Source organism: Herpailurus yagouaroundi, unplaced genomic scaffold (genome assembly GCF_014898765.1).
Source record: "Herpailurus yagouaroundi ecotype Mexico unplaced genomic scaffold, PumYag 141, whole genome shotgun sequence".
In the NCBI taxonomy this organism is placed as follows: Eukaryota; Metazoa; Chordata; class Mammalia; order Carnivora; family Felidae; genus Herpailurus; species Herpailurus yagouaroundi.
The window spans coordinates 64,434,797-64,455,256 of record NW_024412396.1 but is presented as its reverse complement, the minus strand read 5'-3'; the positions used below and the strand labels follow the sequence as shown (position 1 = coordinate 64,455,256).

General features: G+C 38.0%; 1 protein-coding gene across 3 annotated transcripts in view; it reads left to right on the top strand.

Annotated features, from left to right (window-relative positions):
* The window catches only part of TRIP11 (thyroid hormone receptor interactor 11), a 66,268-nt gene extending 46,429 nt beyond the window's left edge, over nt 1–19,839 (top strand). For 2 of the 3 annotated variants that reach the window (XM_040478046.1, XM_040478045.1), the window contains exons 17-21: nt 11,206–11,287; nt 12,100–12,214; nt 12,628–12,744; nt 14,047–14,191; nt 16,434–19,839. In XM_040478046.1, coding sequence (XP_040333980.1) covers nt 11,206–11,287; nt 12,100–12,214; nt 12,628–12,744; nt 14,047–14,191; nt 16,434–16,654 — 680 coding nt within the window. In that variant the 3' untranslated portion in view covers nt 16,655–19,839. Of the gene's footprint in view, nt 1–11,205; nt 11,288–12,099; nt 12,215–12,627; nt 12,745–13,027; nt 13,906–14,046; nt 14,192–16,433 lie in introns of those variants that run through there. The other variant, XM_040478047.1, reaches the window with a different exon arrangement.
* The last annotated feature ends 621 nt before the right edge of the window (nt 19,840–20,460 follow it).

The window sequence follows — 20,460 nt, the reverse complement described above, 5'->3', positions numbered from 1 at the left end:
GATAAGCCCTGCCAGTTTCCTAAGGTGAGTCCTGTGCTTAGGATTGTCAGTTGGGCCTCAAGTAATCAGGGGGTTCATAATGCTTTGTTGAGTCTAACCGCTGACTAAGTTGGCATCTCATCGTTCAGTCTCTGATTTAAGGGTTCCTGGGGAGTTGAAGCTATTCTAGGGCTGCCTGCAGTAGGTGGTGATCTAAGGTTATCAGAAAGGTGACCGTGGAGCCTAGAAATGTACCACCTTTAGGTATCTGGGTTGGGTGTGGTAGCACCAAGGCACGTAATTAAAGGAATTAAGTACCTCAGAATGTTTTATTAATGTAAAATAGAAATTAGAAATAGGCAAAATTAGGAGGAGATGGCCCAGCAGAAAGAGACACTGCCGGCTGACAGAAACAGTGACTCGGCCACTAAGGAGGCAGGCAGGCAGGAACGACCGAAGCACGGGTACCAAAGGACGAGCCAAGCCAAAGGAAGTTGTCCTAAATCTAACGACAGACAGCAGATGAGAGATTTTTGGGAATATAAAAGACAGGAAACTACATGATGTGAGGTCGTTGTCCTCAAGATAATGATTTCTGAGGCAAATCACTGCCCAACTGAAAGTCCTGTGTCTGCTCTGTTGAACTTGGCCAGCCTTGGAGCTCTAAATCTCATAGGGGGCGGGGCTGGGCAGCCAGGAAACAATTAAAGATTGAGCATCATGAACATTTTATGTAACATATACTCTGTCACATTTAGTCTTCTCTTATTTACTCTTCACAAGCAATTGTAAAGTAGGCGATACGAGTTCCATTTTATAAGTCAAAGGAACTGAGATTTGAACCCTTAAACTCTGATCTTTTTGCCCTTGACCAAAGCTCGTATCTTTCCATGTTACTTTATTTTGTCCTGTCAGGAAGATGGTTATTTATAGTTTGATTTCTATTTTGTTCTGTATATCTCCGTCTCCTTTAAAGACAGGGCAGCATCCTCTATATTGTGCCCTATGTCGAAAAGATCGCTCCTATGGGAAGGCCATATTTATTGGGAAAATGCCAGAGCAACTGTAGCATTATCTGAAGACATACGGCCAACCCAGAGAGGACACACTGGGTACCCCAGGGACTGGCCAGAGAACTGACAGCTTAGGGTAGCGCTGGACTAATGGAAGTGAAAAAGCAGTATTCTAAGCCAACTCATTGGTCTGGGACATGCCAGTGCTGTATGGTATGCTGCTATGTAATATTTAAGGCCACATCCTCTTTTAGGTATCTACCTGAGTCATTTCCAGCAGATGATGGTAAGATTAAAGATTCTGTGTCTTACTGTAGTTGCTAAATAGTATGAGTCCCTGTGCTACTTAGGACTTGTTCAGACACTCACTTAAACTCCCAGTAGTAGAATATATCAGGTTCAGATTATATCTGACAAAGCTTGGGTGGCCTTGGTCCCTACTGACGTAAAAAGTTACAGTTACCATGCAGTCATGCAGTGTGAATGTGTAGGAACTTTGGACTCATTTTGTGTGGAGTAAATATTAGCTTCAGAAAAGCTCTGGTTATGCTTGAGGTCAGGCAGGTATTTGAGAGGTCAGGCAGGAGGCCAGTGTTGCACAGGCGGGAAGGGGAGTGAAGAGACAGTTCTGTTGTGTCTTTAAGTCATTCTCGCCACTTACATTCTTGCCTCTTCTTAATAGTCTGTTTTCTTTTATTACCTCAGTGCTTAATATTGCTTTTCTATCTGTAAACACAAATGTGATTTTATTTTCTCAAAGCTGCACTCTTGATTTGATAATATAAATAAGACCTTGATTGGCTTGGTTGTTTCAAAAGAATCACTGTATATTTTCTTTCATAGATCATTAAGTACTTTAAATGTTGATTGATGTTGTAATACTGTACTTTATTTTTAACACAAAACTTGGCCAGACAGCGAAAATATTTGCCAGGAGAAACAATTTTGAAAAAGACAGATTGACTTTTGTTGCAAGAAAGTACATAGAGACTTGAATTGTAGAAGCAAAGCATTGTTTTATTTCTAAACATCTGTAGACTGATGATTAGTTGATACGCAGTTTCAAATTTAAACAATATTGGGAAACTCACCTTAAAAGTGGTATTTTCCTCAAAATGCTTGGTTATGTTCTTGCTACCAGAGATGAGATGATTCATTCTGGTCAAACATATGAAAAGGGAGCTATTATGTACAACACCAGTATGAAAGCAGCAGGTCTTTGATGATTTCAGTCGTTCTTAGAGTCACAGCTGTTAGTGCTAGGTACTTGCAACAGTAGGTCTAGGTTCCGGGTATTTGCAGGCCTTGTGTGAAGTGTATGAAGGTGCCTTATCAGGCATTAAGTAATTAATGAGAACCGCCAACTTGGCTTCATGTTAGATGCTGTGTGAGATGCTAGATAGGATCCTTTCTTCCAAGGAGTTTAGTTAAGTAACATGTCGCGTAGATACAGAATAGGTCCACAGAGTAAGACAGTGATGTGCTGCAGTGGTCATAAAAGAGTGTGTATTTTCTTCTCTAAGAATCTCATTGAGGGTCAAGGGCATTCTGTGGAGGGAAGGATCTTGAGCAGAGCCCTAAACTAGTAGTAGGGTTTCACCCCCAAAATGTAAGAACGTCTCTCTCCCTTGCCCTCCTAGTGTGACCCCTTTCTCCATAAAACAACATTGAAAGGAAACCCTACGATCCTATAGGTGCTATATTTTCATAGAGAATGTTGGCTGGTAGAAGATCTATTGCTTTCCTTCTTTCTATAAATTGTTCTTTCAGCATTTTACCTGCAAGTGTTTTTGTTCAATACAGTTCCAAAGACTTACTTTGCACACCATCCTGTATTCCTGACCTTCAAACTTACGGCACTGGTCCGCTGTGAAGCAAATAGGACGACGGTGTCTTTCATTCACTGTTCTGAACTGATCAGCATTCAGAATTTCTGTGGGATTGTCAGACACGGGGAAGTGTGCACCTGGGGAAACCTAGACTACAGCTGAACTATTTAAAGATCTGTGATCTTGCTGTATTTATGGCCAGATTTGGCATTTTCCTTCTTTCACTTCTTGTTCTCCACCTTCATCCTTGAGGTCAGTTCCTGCTTAAATGAAAAGATGGGATAAAATTGAAGTAGAAAGCACAAAATAGTTCTTGTTTTGATAAGTTATTCAGAAGGATGGTGAATGTTACGATACATGAAGAAAAAGAAGTTTTCATAAGCAGTACAAATTTAGATTCTAGCGTTGGAAATATCTTTTGGTATGTCTGCCTGTCTATGGCTGCGCCTTAAAGGACCCCATAACTAAGTTTGTTTTGTTGGTGTGTGTTTTTTTAAAACTATCTTTTAGAGCACTTTTAGGTTTACAACAAAATCGAGAGGGAGGTATAGGCATTTCCCATGTAACCGTTTTCCCTCCATTATCAACATCACTCACCGGAACGGTACTTTTTGGGTTTATATACCAAGGATGAACCTATAGTGACACGTCATGATCACCCAAAGTCCTCAGTTTACCTCAAGGTTTACTCCCGGTGTTATGTATTCTATGTGTTATATATTCTAAGGGTTTGGGCAGATGTCTAGTGAATTACATCATGATAGTGTCAGAGGATTTGCGCTGCCTTAAAAGTCGTCTGTGCTCTCCACCTGTTCGTCTCTTTCCCCCTCCCTCTACCCTCACCTCTGGAAACCGCTGATCTTCTAACTGCCTCCATAGTTTTTGCCTTTTCCAGAACATTATATAGTTGGAAGCAGACAGTATGTAGCCCTTTCGGATTAGCTTCTTTCACTTAGTAATATGCATTTACAGTTCCACCGTGTCTTTTCATAGTTTGAGAGCTCATTTCTTTTTAGCGCTGAATGATATTCCATTGTCTGGATGCACCATGGTTTATTTATCCACTCACCCACTGAATGAAGGACATCTTGGTTGTTTCCAAGTTTTAGCCATTATGAATAAAGATGCTATAAAGTTACGAGCGCAGGATTTTGTGTGGATGTAAGTTTCCAGCTCCTTTGTGTAAATACTGAGGAGTGTGGTTGCTGCAGCGTATGGTAAGAGCATGTTTAGTTTTGTAAGAAAGCGCCAGACTCTTGCAGAGTGGCCTCACCACTTTGCATCCCCGCCTCCTGCTCACTGGCGCCTGCTGTTGTCAGGGTTGCAGCATTTGGCCATTCTGATAGTGTGTGGTGATACCGTGTTATTTTCATTTGCATTTCCCTGAAGACGAATAATGTGGAACATCTTTTCATACGTTTATTTACCATCTATACATCATCTTTGGTGAGGTTGTCAAGGGTTTTGGTTCATTTAAAAAATTTTTTTAGGAAATTCTGGTGACTGCTTTTTAAAAAATCTTTAAGTTGAGAATGGAAAATTACAGTGTGTAGTTGTGGTTTTTTTTTTTGAAGGAAATCTAAAAGAATGTATAAAATGAGTCCCAATAAACCTACTGTAATATGAAGCATAAAAATAGGTTTTAAAGCTACAAATATAAAAGAGATTTAAAATGTTTTTCATGGAACTACCTTTATGGTGTTAGATGGTAGAGTTTTTATTTTAAATAAAGACATTCCGTTTTCCAGGACATGATTTATACAAGAAAACATATAATGTCCTGTTGAACATAGGCCAAATACATTCCCAGACGCTTTGTTACCCAAACCTTTTGAGGGATTTCTTTATAGATGTTTTTGGCAGAAGTGGTGATTTTAGAGGAAACATATAAGAAATACCAGATGCAGTTTTCTGAATTGCCATAAATGGTTAAAAAATTATTTGTGATGATATAAACATCTGGGCGTATACTAGACAATGCCAAGATTTTAGTTAAGAAAAAAGTTAGTATCAATTAGGTAAATAAGCCCTTTTAAACTTAATGGTCATATTTTTAAATGTGTGTTTTATTAATTCTTCTAAGTACAAAGGGAAAAGTATATTGTGTAGAGATGAGAATGTTTTTGAGTTAATGTGTTTTGTGTATTTTCCCTCATATGGATGGGGTAATTCAGAACATAAATCATGTATTCTTTTTTGTCCTGTGTTCTGGTCTTCCCAGATCCTCTCCCTTCCTAGAGAAAAATGAATCAGTCTCGCATTTACTTCTCAAAAATTCATTGTTTCCTGCTGTGTACCTGGCACCAGGATAGGCACTGGAGAGAGAAAGACAGGGGACTGGTACTTTCAGGAGGCTTCTAGTCAGCCACGAAGGGGAAGGTTGCATGTAATCACAAATAGGCAACAGATTTCAGAAGGAAGGAACAATTCATACTACTTGATGATGGTAATGTGGAAGGGTGGAGAAGGTACAGTATACCGGACCTCACCTGAGTGACTAATAGGTACAGCTAAGCAGGCAGGAAGCTGGGGAAGAGCGTTCTAGACAGAGGGAGGAATTCGTATACCTGAAACTGGCTGAAGATCTGGTGACTGGCAGTGACCAAAGGGAAGGCGGAGGTGGAAGCGGGTAGTTAATGTGGAGAAACGAAACTGTAAGTGTGGATCACAAACACAACTTATAAACTGGGGGCCAAGTCATAATCACGTGAAAGCGCAAAGAGGACCAAGGAGAGACAGTGTTGAATCGGAGAGTTCCTCACGGAGGCTCCACCCGACTGTCGCCACGCAGGCATGGAGGCCCAGCGCTGCCAAATCTCCGGCTCCTTCAAGAGACACTGGAAATGCAGACTTTTGTGTGAAATATTCCAGTTTTCTATGTGACACTGAATTTATTTATTTATTTATTTATTTTTTAACGTTTATTTATTTTTTTGGGACAGAGAGAGACAGAGCATGAACGGGGGAGGGGCAGAGAGAGGGAGACACAGAATCGGAAACAGGCTCCAGGCTCCGAGCTGTCAGCATAGAGCCCGACGCGGGGCTCGAACTCACGGACCGCGAGATTGTGACCTGGCTGAAGTCGGACGCTTAACCGACTGCGCCACCCAGGCGCCCCTAAGTGACACTGAATTTAAAACAACCTGTGTGGGCTGAAAAAGCATTTTTGGGGGCCAGATTGAGTCAGTGCTCATTTGCAACAGGGAACTTTCAGAAATGAGTTGAGGCTCAGTCTGCCGCTTAGCCTTTTGTCATTGTTTTCTATAGTGATGATGATACTCAGTAAGTGGCAACATTATTATCATGACTTTACTTTTCTCTGACAAAATTGCGGCCCTTTCTTTTGGGATTTGGCTAGTCTGTGTGAACCTTTTAAAATGAAAATATCACGGTATTGTCTTCTGAAAAACTTTTGTTTCGATATGGAAAAATGCAGTACAGATTACTTGAAATCACACTGAAGGATTGAGGAAGGGGGGTAGAGGGGGAAAATAAATTTGATCTGGTTCCATTAAAGACGTTTATATAAAAAAAAAATCTCTTAAATGCACATGGTAACTCTAATTTAATTGTACAAATAATCCAGGAGACCTCAATGTTGCTATTTCAGTGTAGTCCAGATTCTGATCTAGTGAAATTCAAATTAGTGAGGTTGTACTGTATTAATAAAACTCTTTTCCTGTGAGTTCATTGCGAGGAAGTGGAATTTCAAAAATTACTTTTCATTCGTCAGTGAGTGATTACAGTTATGGAATGAGAAGGCACTTGCCATGTACTCTATCTAGACCTTAAAATTCAATCACATGGTTGAAAAGAATGGAGTTAAAAGACAAAGCAGATGTAGTATGTCTCAACTTCACGTGTTAAATATAAGATTTCTTTAAAAAGTTTTCTTTGGTGTTATAAAGAAAATGATTGTATGTTGACATTCTGTAATAAAAAAGACCATCTAACTTCTAGCCTTTGCCTTAATTATATTTAATTAAATATTAAACAAAGAGGCTACGTTTCCTTATATTGAATTTCATGTATTAGATTTAAATTTATTTTTTAGGTAGTGTAGTGCAAGTAAGACACTAGACTCAGTTTATTTACCAACACACCTGTAAATGAAATAATCTAACATTTTTTTCTTCCTTCGCTTGGCTCCTTTGCCTTGGTTCAAAAAGAGGATAAGACAAAATGGAGGCAAAATTATGGATGTTAATATAACCAAAGTGATACATTATTGGTATTGGTTAGGGATAGGTTAAAAGATGGATTATTTTGTTATTTTAAGAAATCAGATGAATGAGTCCTAATGCTTTATATAGCACTTCACTGTTTAGAAAAGTCACATTTAATCAGTAGATTCAAAATCCTTTGAGATTAAGCATGCATATTTTACAAAATAGGCAACAAAGTCTGGCCCCGGTGACAGGACCGTGGTTCCTATCCAGGTCTTATTACAGGACCGTGATTCATATATTCTCCTGACCTTCAAGTCCTGTTCCAGTCACTTTTCTCAGTCAGGTGACTGTTAAAAAGTCTGACTTGAGTCTTGTCCAAGAGAGCTAAGTCATGCAAAAGCCAAATGACTTTGTAAGAAGTGTGACTTAATTTTACGATGTGCTGTGAAGATAGTATTACAGTGCAGTGTTACTCATCACAAATAAAATGTAAAGTTACAATGAGCCGATCCGTTGTAGTCAGTGACATTTTATGTTCAATTTTGATGGTAAATCAAGTGATGAAGACCATGGTGTCCTCTCTAGGCATTCACAGAGAAGAGGCTGTGATCTGGCAGGTTTGAGGATCTCCTGTGCTTAGAGTGATTCTTCCCCTAAACTAGACTAATCTCACTTGCTTCATTGCTCAACTCTCAAGTGTATCCCCCTGCCTTTTTTTTTTTATTATTATTGTTTTCAACTTCCAAAGAATTATTTTGGCATGTTAGATTATATCACGGGGATATTATATTTGGCTAAAAACCCACTTCTGAATAACCGTTATTTTGTCTGCCCATATAAATACAGTTCTGATTTCAAATTGTGGTTCGAATTAGTGTTCAGTTTTTGCGGAGAAATCTTCAGGATCCCCGGTGGGAGGAAAATAAGGGTGCCTCGAGAAAGAGAGAAGTCCATAGGGGCCTTCGAAGTCGGTATTGCCTTTCTGTCCTAAACCTTTCCTAGTTCATACGGTTCTTCCAAGCCCTCCCCCAAAATTCTGAGGGTCTTTTCCTAGACTTAAATACCAGAATACATTGAAAATACTACATGAGTTTGAACCGTTCCAGGCGTGCCTGCAAGCATATGCAGGGTTATCAATTCTGTCACATTAGTTTAGGACTAAATATTCTGAGGAGTTTGAGACATTTTTGCCCTATTATTTTGGCCATGAGGATGTTATGACCCTACCGTTCAGAACAGAGATTTTAATCAGAATTATAACCATTCTTGATGAATTTTCATCAAGAAAATATTTTTGACTTGAACTTTATTAAGACAGATTTCTTGATCTGTTTTTTATAGAGCAAGGTTAAATTTTTCTAATTTTACTAAAATTTTAATCAGAATCAATTCTTTGCTTTGTGCATATTACTCTGAAGATGTCTGTCGTTCAGTTTTATCTTTCTTTTGTTTTTTTAATAAGAGACGATATACTGTAGTGGTTATATCCTGGTTATGCTCCAAAGCAGTGCTATCCAATAAAAATATAACGCAAGCCACATGTATAATTTAATAATGTTTAGTAGCCAGGTGAAGTTGATTTTAGTAACATAATTTATATATCCCAGTATATCCAGAATATTATAATTTTGATATATAATCAATATAAAAAAATCCTTAATTTTAGAAAAAGTTAGATAGGAGAAGGGAAATATGAGAGACGAGAAAGGTGGAGGTAAGCTTGACCTCTGGTTTTCTGCTACCTTTCCATAGTGGGGGAGGGTGAAACAGAAGACTGTGCTCATTGTTACTCTGGCTCTTGCTTTAGCTCATGAGTGGGATGATAGATTCAGAACATTGACACGAGATTAGTTTACTTACTGTTCATAGTTGAGAATTCTATTTACATTCAGAATGCAGTGTTAGGGCCCAAAGAGTACCATGCGTTCATTGCATGTATGTGCCTGTTGAGAATCCAAAATCTTTTACTGACTCAAACTTTAATAATAATCTTGTTCTCTCTCTCCCTCTCCCTCTCCCTCTCCTTCTCCCTCTCCCTCTCCCTCTCCCTCTCCCTCTCCCTCTCTCTCTCTCTCTTGTTTTAATGTCCAAGCTTAAATTCCTTACTGGTAAGACAGGAAAGGAAACGTTTGTAGTAGATTTTCCAAACACAAACTTTGCTTTTATAATATGGTTATGGCAACCATCTCTATTTTGGTAAAGTTAGCCTATTATATGAATTACATTTTGCAACTTAGATTTTTGCAATTTAGAAGGACCACAAGCCATTGCAAACAGTTAAACTGAACATTTTTGTATATGCGTTTAGTACTCTAAATCAGAACATTAGGCATTGTGCAAGGCAGAATGAAAACATAAAGCAGATGGACCTGGCCTCATCTGTAGGGTTCAGATGAAACTTTGAGGAAGTGACCCTAGGACCTTAGATATGGAGGTGCTGATGGAAAAGAGCTTTTCAAGTAGAAGAAAAAACATGGGTAGAGGTTGCATAGTTGGAATTGAGAGTCTGGAAATAAGCCGTACTTTTATGATCAATTGGTTTTCAACAAGGGTGCCAAAAGAACAGCTTTTCAACAGATGGCGCTGGAACAACCGGATGTCCACATGCACAAGAACAAAATCAATCCCTTACCTCACACCGTGCGTGAGAATTAACTCAGCATGCATCACAGCCCTGCATTTTAAAGTCACAGTTATAACATTAAAAAAAAGGGGGGGGGGTGGTGTCTGGGTGGCTCGGTCGGTTAAGCGTCCGGCTTCGGCTCCGGTCATGATCTTGCGGTCCGTGAGTTCGGGCCCCGCGTCGGGCTCTGTGCTGACGGCTCGGAGCCTGGAGCCTGCTTCGGATTCTGTGTCTCCCTCTCTCTCTGCCCCTCTCCTGCTCATGCTCTGCCTCTCTCTCTCTCAAAAATAAGTAAAAACATTTAGAGAAAAATAAAGTCACAATTATAAAACTCTCAGAAGAAAACATAGGAGTAAATCTTTGTGATGTTAAATTAGACATTGATTTCTTAGATGTGACTCTAAAAGCACAAATAACAAAAGAAAAAATAAATTGGACTTCATCAAAATTGACAACTCTGGTAAATAAAAGGATGCCATCAAGAAAGCAAAATGACATCCCACGGAATGGGTGAAAATATTTACAAGTTCTGTATCTGACAAGGGACTTGTATCCAGCTACTACCTGGAAAATGCAGCATAATTCAAAGAGTAGGTTTGTGGAAAGAGATCGGAGTCCAGTGTTTGGATTGGAGTGTTTCTCGATTCGAAAAGTAGAGCTCTGCTGCAAAGCAGTCGCCTCTTCATTTCTTTCAGATCCAAACTTGTCATCTAACTTGGATAGGCATCTCCTTCAGCTCAAACTCTCCATTTCTCAGGTGGCAGGTATCAACACCCCATGGGCGTGGCCGAGCGTTCCTTAGTCTGGGGATCGTTGGCCCCATGGCACGGCCGGATATATGAACAGGGTACTCTTGTAATTCTAGACTTTGCCTATAATACTGCTTGGATTCCAGCTGTTTCACCAAGATTTTACAGATTTTGCTTCCTTTTTAAATAAATGAGAATTATAAAGTAGTCCAGCATCCTTCTGAATTAGTCGTATAAGCTACAGTCATCTTGATTAGTGTGTTAGAACCAGTGATCTGAATTGTATTTTGCAAGTTCTGTGCCTCAGAATGAATACTTTGTCCTAGGAGCTGCATCCGAGCCATGCTCTTAGTTGTGTTAAATACTCTTCTTAGCTCACCAGAAACCAGTCCAGCCAGGAAAATGGAAAAAGGAAAATCTAAAATTGTCCTTTCCATTTCTTCCCATTAAAGAGTGGCTCTGGAAATGTTTTATACAAGGAGGCAGTGGTGAAAAATCTCTTTTTTGCTATTAAGTTTCTGAAGAGAATGAAACCCTTTTTTTGGTTTTTAAATTTTCTATTAAACAATTGATTTGGGGGGGGGCAGATAAACCATGTGAATCAGTGCATACTCTGGCTGCTAGGTAATTTCTATACCAGAAAGCCTGGTTTCCTGAACCAAGAAGAGATGGAACTAATTGAATGTCACTAATTACAGTAAGTGTATGTATGCAGATTTTGCAGGAAAGATGTTATAAACCTCATTATATATTCATCCAGGCTATATTATAAACCTCATTATATATTCATCCAGGCTATATTAATCCGTTAACGACTCTTTTTATTCACATGTTTTAAAACAGATGAGCTCCGACAAGAAATGCTGGACGATGTACAAAAGAAATTGATGAACTTAGTCAACAGCACAGAAGGAAAAGTGGACAAGTATGCTCTGCCTATTAACTTTTATGTATTTTATGGAGATTACCTTTATGGTGAAAACAGCTTCTACATGTAGATGTTTATGTGTGATTAAGTTTTTTAAAAGCCTTTTCTTGTATGGTGATGAGATGTAGGTCATTTTCATGAGGAGTCAGTAGAATAACTTCTCTTCTCTTGGTTTTTAAAGACTTCTCCCAGCTCAAATTACTTTTCTCGAAACCATATGGAAGAGTTAAAACACCACCATAATATGAAGCACTTAGAAAATAGAAAGTTTTATTCTTATCATTCTTTTTAGTTCTCTTTAGCTGTCCTTAAATAAACATACTTTGTCTGAAACCTAGGTATATATGTAACATGTCATTAATGTTTTAAAGATTTAGATACTATTAGCAAATTTTTAATAAACGTGAGTGGGGAGGTATAAGCGTAACTGTTAAGCACAAGGAGTGTCGTCACCACTTAAGGTGGGGAGGGAGAAATCCTAAGTATCTTACAGTAGAGCCCAGATAGGCACCGAAAGTTACTTACCTAGGCGCTGTCTCAGTTGATTGATTTATTTGTTGGAGAAAATGAGTGGGTAATAAATGATGTTTTAAAAGGTATCCGTTTTTTAGGTTGTTCGAAATATTCTCCATTAGACTTGTCAAGATTTTTTTTTAAGTACTTTAAAACGTTTTATCGTTTAGTGTTTTTTGTAACAATTGCTTAAGTATAATTAAATATTCATATGTTTAGTGTTTATTGTTTGGGTACACTAAGTATTGGGATAAGTGTTGAGTTAGCTTGAGCTGTTTCTGCCTTTATTTTCACAGAGTCCTAATGAGAAACCTCTTCATTGGACATTTCCATACACCAAAACATCAGCGCCATGAGGTGTTACGATTAATGGGAAGCATCCTGGGTATCAAGAGGGAGGAAATGGAGCAGGTAACCAAACAATTGGAAGTCATTCTGAATATATTCATAATTCACATAGTGGCATCATTTAAAATTATCTTCTTTACTCAATATTATGTAACTTTTCATTTTTCTCAGTAACGTGGAAATGGAACCGTTTCATACTATAGTGAAGAGGTGAATTTGTTCAGTTTGTATAGTGTTAGTTCCGTAACTACGTCTCCTATCAGAGGGCTGAAATTTTGAGACATGGCAGTCCTCAACTTTTACTTGAGATAGTGCTTGGGATGACATTTTATTGTATTGGTAGCCTCTCTCAATAGGAAACATTTACTAAGAATTGGACTTGAAAAGCATAGTTCGCTACCATCTGAAATCATGTAAAAATAGTTTTTTCTTTTCTTGTATTGATAACATTTTTCTGTTTGAAAATAATCTTTCAGTTGCTTCATGAAGATCAGGGTGGTGTTACCAGGTGGATGACTGGATGGCTTGGAGGAGGATCCAAAAGCGTCCCCAACACACCTCTGAGACCAAATCAGCAATCTGTGCTTAACAGTGTAAGAGCCAATTTTATTCTTGCTGAATATGAGTGGTGCAATGATTGTACATCACATTCATTCGCAAAAACCAGATTTCTTTTTTACGTTATTTTATTATACAGACCTTTGATTTTGGAATTGTGGAAACTGAGATCTCCAGAGAGATTAGCTTAAGGATCATAAGCCAGTTTAAATAATTTTATTGCATATATGTTTCGTTTTAACTTTTTATTTATATGGTACTTTTATTTTTCAAAGTACTAAGTATTTTTTTTCTTTGTATTTGATCATGCTGCTATAGGCACACAGCCATTTGTCTTGCTACTAAATGACGAGATTCTTAAAGACAGAGGCTATGCATGTTTGTGTCCACCTAGTCCTTGAACACTTACTACCTACCGAGCACCTGCTCTGTACCAGACTGTTCTCAGCTTGGGGGATGCACCAACAAACCAGAAGACAAAGCACCTCCCCTCAACAGATCTACATCTTGGCAGGAGGAGGCATTAATAAACATGAAAACATAGTGCCTACTAGTCTTCATGAATATTGATAAATTGAGTAGCTCAGGCTGCCCGGCTGGCTTAGAGCATGCAACTCTTCGTCTCAGGGTCATGGGTTTGAGCCCCACATTGGGCATAGAGATTACTTAACTAAATAAAAACTAAAAAAATTTAAAAATAAAAACAATAAATTGAGTAGTAGCTCTGTGAATCAGAATGTGGAGTTTTCTTATTTTACTTTGTTTTTTAATAAAGAGGAAACTGATGCTAGGTGATACACCCAGAGTTGGTTGAAGATAAACAATACCCTATTTTAAATTGGATGGCATAAAGTTTGTTTTAAAGGAAAAGTCTACAACTACATTGTGTTAATCTGATAATCTTACTGGTGAGCTGCTGCTGTGTATTCATCGATTGGATGTTACTTTAGAAAAATATGACTATTTAATACTGTTTTCCATCAATATAGTGTTTCTTGTCCATGTAAACAGTTACTAAAATGATTTAAGACTTGATGTCTGAAGTGCCATCGGGTAGCTAATTATGACTGTGAGGTTGGTAACAAGTGTTTGATCAAACATCATTGATTACATTGCTAAAGATCTTAATCTGTAACTAAAGCACTAGTAGTTTTATTTGTTCATATAAACAATTGTTTCATTAATTGTTCATATTACTTATAAAAAAATGATTCAGAAGGCATGATTTGTTTTTGATATTTGGAGTAGCTTGTACATTTTCTTAATTGTAGAAATATAATATATAATATATGTAATTTATAATATCTGCCTAATTAACCCAAATACTGTTTCCTTAGTCTTTTTCAGAACTTTTTGTTAAATTTCTAGAAACAGAATCTCACCCATCTGTTCCACCACCAAAGCTTTCTGTTCATGATCTGAAACCTCTGGATTCACCAGGAAGGAGAAAGGCAGTTACAAATGCGCCAGAAAGTTTTAAAGGTAAAACCAGATACTTACTTAGTTTTTCTACAGTTTAAAAAATTGAACGTTTAATATATAATTATGGTTTATAGTGATATTAACTAAATTTTTAGTGTTTCTGAAAATGTACAGTGACTTCTCCCAACATTCCAGTAAGGCATTAGATTTTGCTTCATATATTCTTATAGCAATCTGATGCTTAATTGGCTTGGATTAGCTTAAACAATGTGGAGTATTTTTCTTTTGTATATTGGAATAATTCTTCTCTCTGCATAAGCCACTTTGAATTCTTTTTGGAAGTGCTGGTGAACTGGTAAACCTTTGCTTGGTCACCTGTTTTTCCTTCCTACTAAGGATACTTATTGCTAAATTAGAGTTAAAAGTGTAGTTTATAGTTAAAGATTTTTTTCCCTGTGGACATCTAAGTGTTACACTCAATAACCAAACCGTGGTATGTTAATAATATTTGTAAGAGCAGTACAGTAAACTGGCTAAGACATCCAAGAATGTATTGAAAGTATTCTTATGTGTTAAACGGTCTGCCTAGAAGCAAATGGTCTGGTGGTTGTATGATCTGTATGCATAGCTTTCTATCCCACTAGGTCATAAGGGTCTTACTTATATTTATATCACCTATTTTGGCATGCATGAAATTTTCTTGAAAATGAAGTATAATCCATTAGACTATAAACAGATTCTTGATTAGAAAGTCTCTTTTTTTTTTTTTTAGATTTTTTTTTTTTTTTCAACGTTTATTTATTTTTGGGACAGAGAGAGACAGAGCATGAACGGGGGAGGGGCAGAGAGAGAGGGAGACACAGAATCGGAAACAGTCTCTCTTTTATCTGAAGTCTACATATTTTAATACAGACTAACTTGTTTGCTAGTTGGACTATAAAGGTATGTGTTATTATATACCCAAGTTCATATCACATCAGATACGTAAATTTGAATAAAATATTAAAGAATTTATATTCTGAAATTCAAAACAAATTGCCTTAAGTCATTTAGCTGACTGTTTCTATTTTCCTGAACTTTGATAAAAAGAGAAATGGTAAAATCTGTTTTGAGAAAAGGTTTGGCTACTAAATTTAGTGAAAAGTCATCAAGACCTTACTAAAAATGCTTTCTTCCTGCTACACGAGGTTGTAGTGTCTTCACGTGGATTCCAAAATTCATTGCTGCAAGATCTCCTGCTCCCTGCTCTGCCCCTCCCTCTCCTCCTCTTTCTTTCTCACCTCCTCTCCACTTACCAGGCTATGTTCCCAGCTTGGTTTGGATCGATCAGAGACCAAAGCTAGTGATGTTCTGAGCTGGTATAGGGTTTGCATTTAAAGAAAAGCAAGCCTACTCTTTAATCCTGGATTCAGAAGTATGTGGCAAGGGTCAGAGCTTACTAAGGGGCACCGGAAGCTTTTCCAGAGTTTGGAAAGCTGTCATTCACACGGAAGTAAAGCTTGGAGACCCAGGCTACTTGATGATAAGTTGATTTGATGAATTTGTCTCAATGCTTTCTTTGTTCTAGAGGTTACTCTTCATTTGAGTTTCCCATTGCTGAGTGGTGCTTGTCTCTTAACAGTGACGTGGTTAGCAGTCTCGGGTAACAAAGCGGAATTCTATCCACCAAGACATCAGGGCATAAACAAATACCTCTTCCCATAAAAACTAGTTTCAGCCTAACTTTATAGAGAAATAATCTAAGGAAGAATTGTTTCAAACCTTTGAATGTTAAAAAGAGGAGGATCAGGTAACATAATGTATATCTTGTTTTTCTTTGGGTAAATTAATGTCAGATCTGATTGTTACCACTGTGGTGTTGGTGCCAGTTTTTTTCATGGCCTTCATAATTATTGGGGGAAAACAAGTTCTCAAGTCTGTCATCTTTATGGTAAGTAGCTACAAAATTTGCGTGCATCGTAACATAGAAAACGCCCTCTAAAAGGCAGTTCTTAAAGGAAATGAAGTTTATCAGTTATATAAGTGGTATTTAAGTGTCAAACAACAATGTTAATGCGTTTCACAAAGTATTAGCTGTATATATAGGTATTCCTATCCCTTCCCTGTTCTTTGTCCGTTCATCTCTCTTGCTGTCTTGTCTTCTTTCACCCTCTATGTGGCGTAGACTCTGCTTAGCAGATCCAGAACCCAGCAGCGTAAGAATTAAATTTATTTGGGGGCCCAATCTAGGAACCGAGAACACATGTACACCGTTAACCAAATCACATAGAGGCGACTGAACAGCTTGTGTTTTATCATGTAGATGGCACAGAATCCAGATCTGGTAGAAGAACAGATGTAAATCCATTCCTGGCTCCCCGCTCTGCGGCTGTGCCTCTTATGAACCCGGCGGGACTTGGACCTGGTGGGCCTGGGCATCTGCTCCTGAAACCCATCTCCGATGTGTTGCCCACGTTTACACCCTTGCCAGTGTCACCCGACAGCAGTGCTGGAGTTGTGTTGAAAGACCTTTTAAAGCAGTAGATGATTCCCAAGCCAGAGACAAACACGTGGCACTTTAAAGAAACCATGAACACTACGTGTGTGTACTTTATCACAAAGTGGCCTTTTGGAGAAAGTCATGTAATTGTTCGCAGTTGTATATTCTCTAAACTTAATAAAAATATTCTTATTGCTTTTAGAAATTGCAGGTGTCCCAGGAGGAAGTGTTTGCTATAATACATGCTGTTTTCCTTCTCTGATTTGACCTTTAATTTAAGCTAGAAACATTTTATTTTTTAATTTACAAATAATAAAAAAGATAAAGATAAAAATTTCTAGTAGCTTATATCAGCTCTTTCCTTCTTCCTATGATTTTCAAGCTCATTTAAGTTAGAGACGCATGGTCTATCTTTTAAAGATAATCAAGAGTCTTAGAAAAAGAAGAAGCGGCAGAAGAAAATAAGTAGCGGCTTTTCTGTAAGTGCTGAGACATAGATTCATCTTGAGAGGGCTCTGTGTCGACAGGCCAGCCACACGGTTGTCCCTGGGAGATTGTAGGTGTCCTGAGGTGGAATGTGTGTTTGTTTGGTTCTATGCAATTTTATCCCAGGTGTAGATTGACGTGATCACCACTACAGTACAGAGACCAGATGGTTTCATCAGGGGTCTCTCGTGCTGCCCCGCGATGTTTTATAATCGTGGCCACCTCCTTCCCTACGCACATCCCCTCCCAACCCCTGGCAACCCCCGACCGCTCTCCAGCTCTGTTAACTTTGGCACGTCGGGAGGGCTGTGTAAATGGACTCCTGCGGTATGTTGTTACCTTTGACATCGGCTTTTTTCACTCCGCGCACTTCCCCTGAGACCCATCCAGGTTGTTGCCCGTATGGGTAACTTGTTCCTTTTTGACATGAGTACATACTGCGGAGATAGGATTTAGTTTTATGAGCCAAGGTATCCTCTTAAAACCGTTTCCTCACACACAGACACACAACTTTCATGTGAGTGTTAAGTCACACAGCTGCATTTAGGTACCTATAATTAGCAATATCACTAAACATGATACCTCCTGCCTCTGTCCGAGGCGTGAAGGGAGAGGTACGCAGATCCAGTAGTTCTCCATTGTCCTCTCGCCCTCACGGTCACTGAAGGTAGTGACGTCACTGCAGCAACACCAGCACCAGGTGTTTGGAACTTAAGAGTAAGGGAGTAGGTCTTTAATTTTTTATAAACCTGTCGTAAGATTCAGTCCCTGACTTGGAACCTAATTATATCAAGACGTTCATGTTTGTGTTAGTTGTTGAAGTTGTACATTTAAAGACATTTCTTGCAAATTTTGTACATTTCAGTATGTCTTTAACATAGAAACATCTGTGTAACAAGGAAAGGTGAAAATAATACTAATCCAAATATGTAAATAGGCCTGGCTCTGGCCAGAGCTCAGTTTGATTGTAAATTTTGCTGTGATTAACTGTATACTTTGTGTACTGTATTTAGATTGGAAGATTGGAAGTCTTCGCGTACAGATGGGTAAAACTTGTTTCTCTGAAATGTGCAGTAGCTGAGACATTGCTGCTTCGGAACATCACCTGTCTCCTGAGCTAATGTATTTACACTGCCGTTCTTGATTTAGTATACTTTAAAGGAAGCTGTCGTCCAGGTTCTATGTTAGGACTGGGCGACTGCCTCTTGTCCGTTTTGCCCATTATTATTTCTTACGAAATTATTACCCTTCGGTTTTATATGATCTTTCCAAAGATACTTTCACTGGCCATCTTAAATTATTTGCTGCTTGCCATTGAAGTTTCATTTCAGTGTGGAGCATCTGAAATAAAAGTTTCTAAGTTAAAAGAAAAAAAAGACACATGATCCTTCATTTTGAAGAAACAGAACATGCAAAAAAGCTTTGTCTTTTAATTTGAAAAGGAGATGCATGGTGCATATTTAAATAACATATCATATTTTAAATGCCTTTTATGACATTTTGAGTATTTCCTTCCCTGCTCAAAACAGCCTGGCCTCCCACCCCTTGTTTAACGTGTAAGTTTGAAAGCTGTTCTGGGTGGGTTGCATATCTAAACTTCACAGCATGACCTTACATGGCTGCTATTTAAATAAGTATGTGACCTTGTCCTCAAGCTGTAGTACCTAATGTTTCAGTTGTATCGCGGTTGAGACTATAGCTCACTGGTATGCATACTAAGTGTTTGTTGATCCAAAGCAGACTTAACTCATCCACTTTTCTGAAACGAAGTTGAGTCAGAGATGAACCATCTGCTCAAGGAATCTTCTTAGTAACCATACGATGATGAAGCATATCATTCTAATGTTAGCAAGAGGCCATTGCTAACAGTATTTTTACTGCAATATTTTAACTACAGTAGTTTTATTGTTTACTTCTCTGTAAACTTACTAGAATTTGTGGTTGAATTTTGCTTTAGCTGCCAGGCTTTCACAACATTCCTAATGGTTTTCAGCCACTATAATACGGTAGAAAAGCCATCCAGCCATTGAATTTGATTTTAATAGAGTCCTGTATCACGTTTGGTCGAGTTTCAGTCCCTGCCATTATTGATTTTTAAAAGAAAAAAATAAAAAACCAAAGGAAATAAGACCAGAACAACAAAAACATGGAGAAGGAATGACTTTCTTAAAACTAGTGAATTCCAATTTCAGCTATCCCCTGCAAATAAAGCCTCCTGTGTATTTTAACCTTCTAATGGTTAACTGAAAGGGGGACAAAAGACTCAAAATACTTATCCAGTCAGTAGATGGAAAACAAACTATGTCTTCAGGGATAAGGAGTGATAAGAATTAGTGGGGAAGTGCCATATTGCGTCAAACTTAAAGCATTTGAATCTGATTTTTACAGCTAACAAAGGTTTTCATAAAGTATTGAAAACGTCTTCCATCAACAAAAATTATCTTTAATTTTGTAAATATCAAGTAAGTATAACTGATATTTATTTTCTATATTCCTATGGAAAAAGTAATGGTATTTTAATGTTCTGACATTTGTGATTATTTTCCAGTCTTTGCTTTTTAACTTATTAAGATTTCTCTAATTAAAATTGATAAGTCGTCTTTTGGTTTTTAGGGAAATATCTAAGTGTGGGAAATTTACAACCCAACCTTAATATTGGGTTGTGTTTTATAGAGCTAAAGTCAATGCATCTCTGAATTTCTCAGGAGCACACTGCAAGGCAAAAAAAAAAAAAAAAAAAAAATACAAATAAAAATGATATATGTAAGTTGGCAATGTCTTTATCCACAATAAAAAAAATTTTTTTAGCAAACAGCTGCTGACTTTTTCTTTAGAAGGGGGAGAAATGACTTACACATGTTGTTTATAGCAGCAGTTGATGAACTACGGAAGCTAATGTCTTCAAGTGTTCCCCGGATGTGGCTGTTAGGATACTATGTGAGCCTTGGAAATGTTAAGTATGAGCAATTTAATAGATGCTGAGGATTTTGTGTGGAAAGGATCTGAGAGGTTTTAGCCAGCCTTTTAATTTTCTTTCAGAGGTAATATGCTCATTCGGGGCTTGGTTTTTCTGCAAGATAATCAGTTATGTCTTCATTTTTCCTGAGATGCGGCACTTGAGTATTGTTAACTGTTCGTGTGATGGTAGTATTGGAAGAAGCATGGCTTTTATTTATTTTTTAAGATTTTAAAAATTTAAATCCAAGTTAACATATAGTGTAACAACAATTTCAGGAGTAGAATTTAGTGATTCACCACTTACACATATAACACCCAGTGCTCATCTCAACAAGTGCCCTCCTTCCTTAACACCCCTCGCACATTTAGTCCGGGGGGCGCCCCCCCCAACCCCCTGCCAGCAACC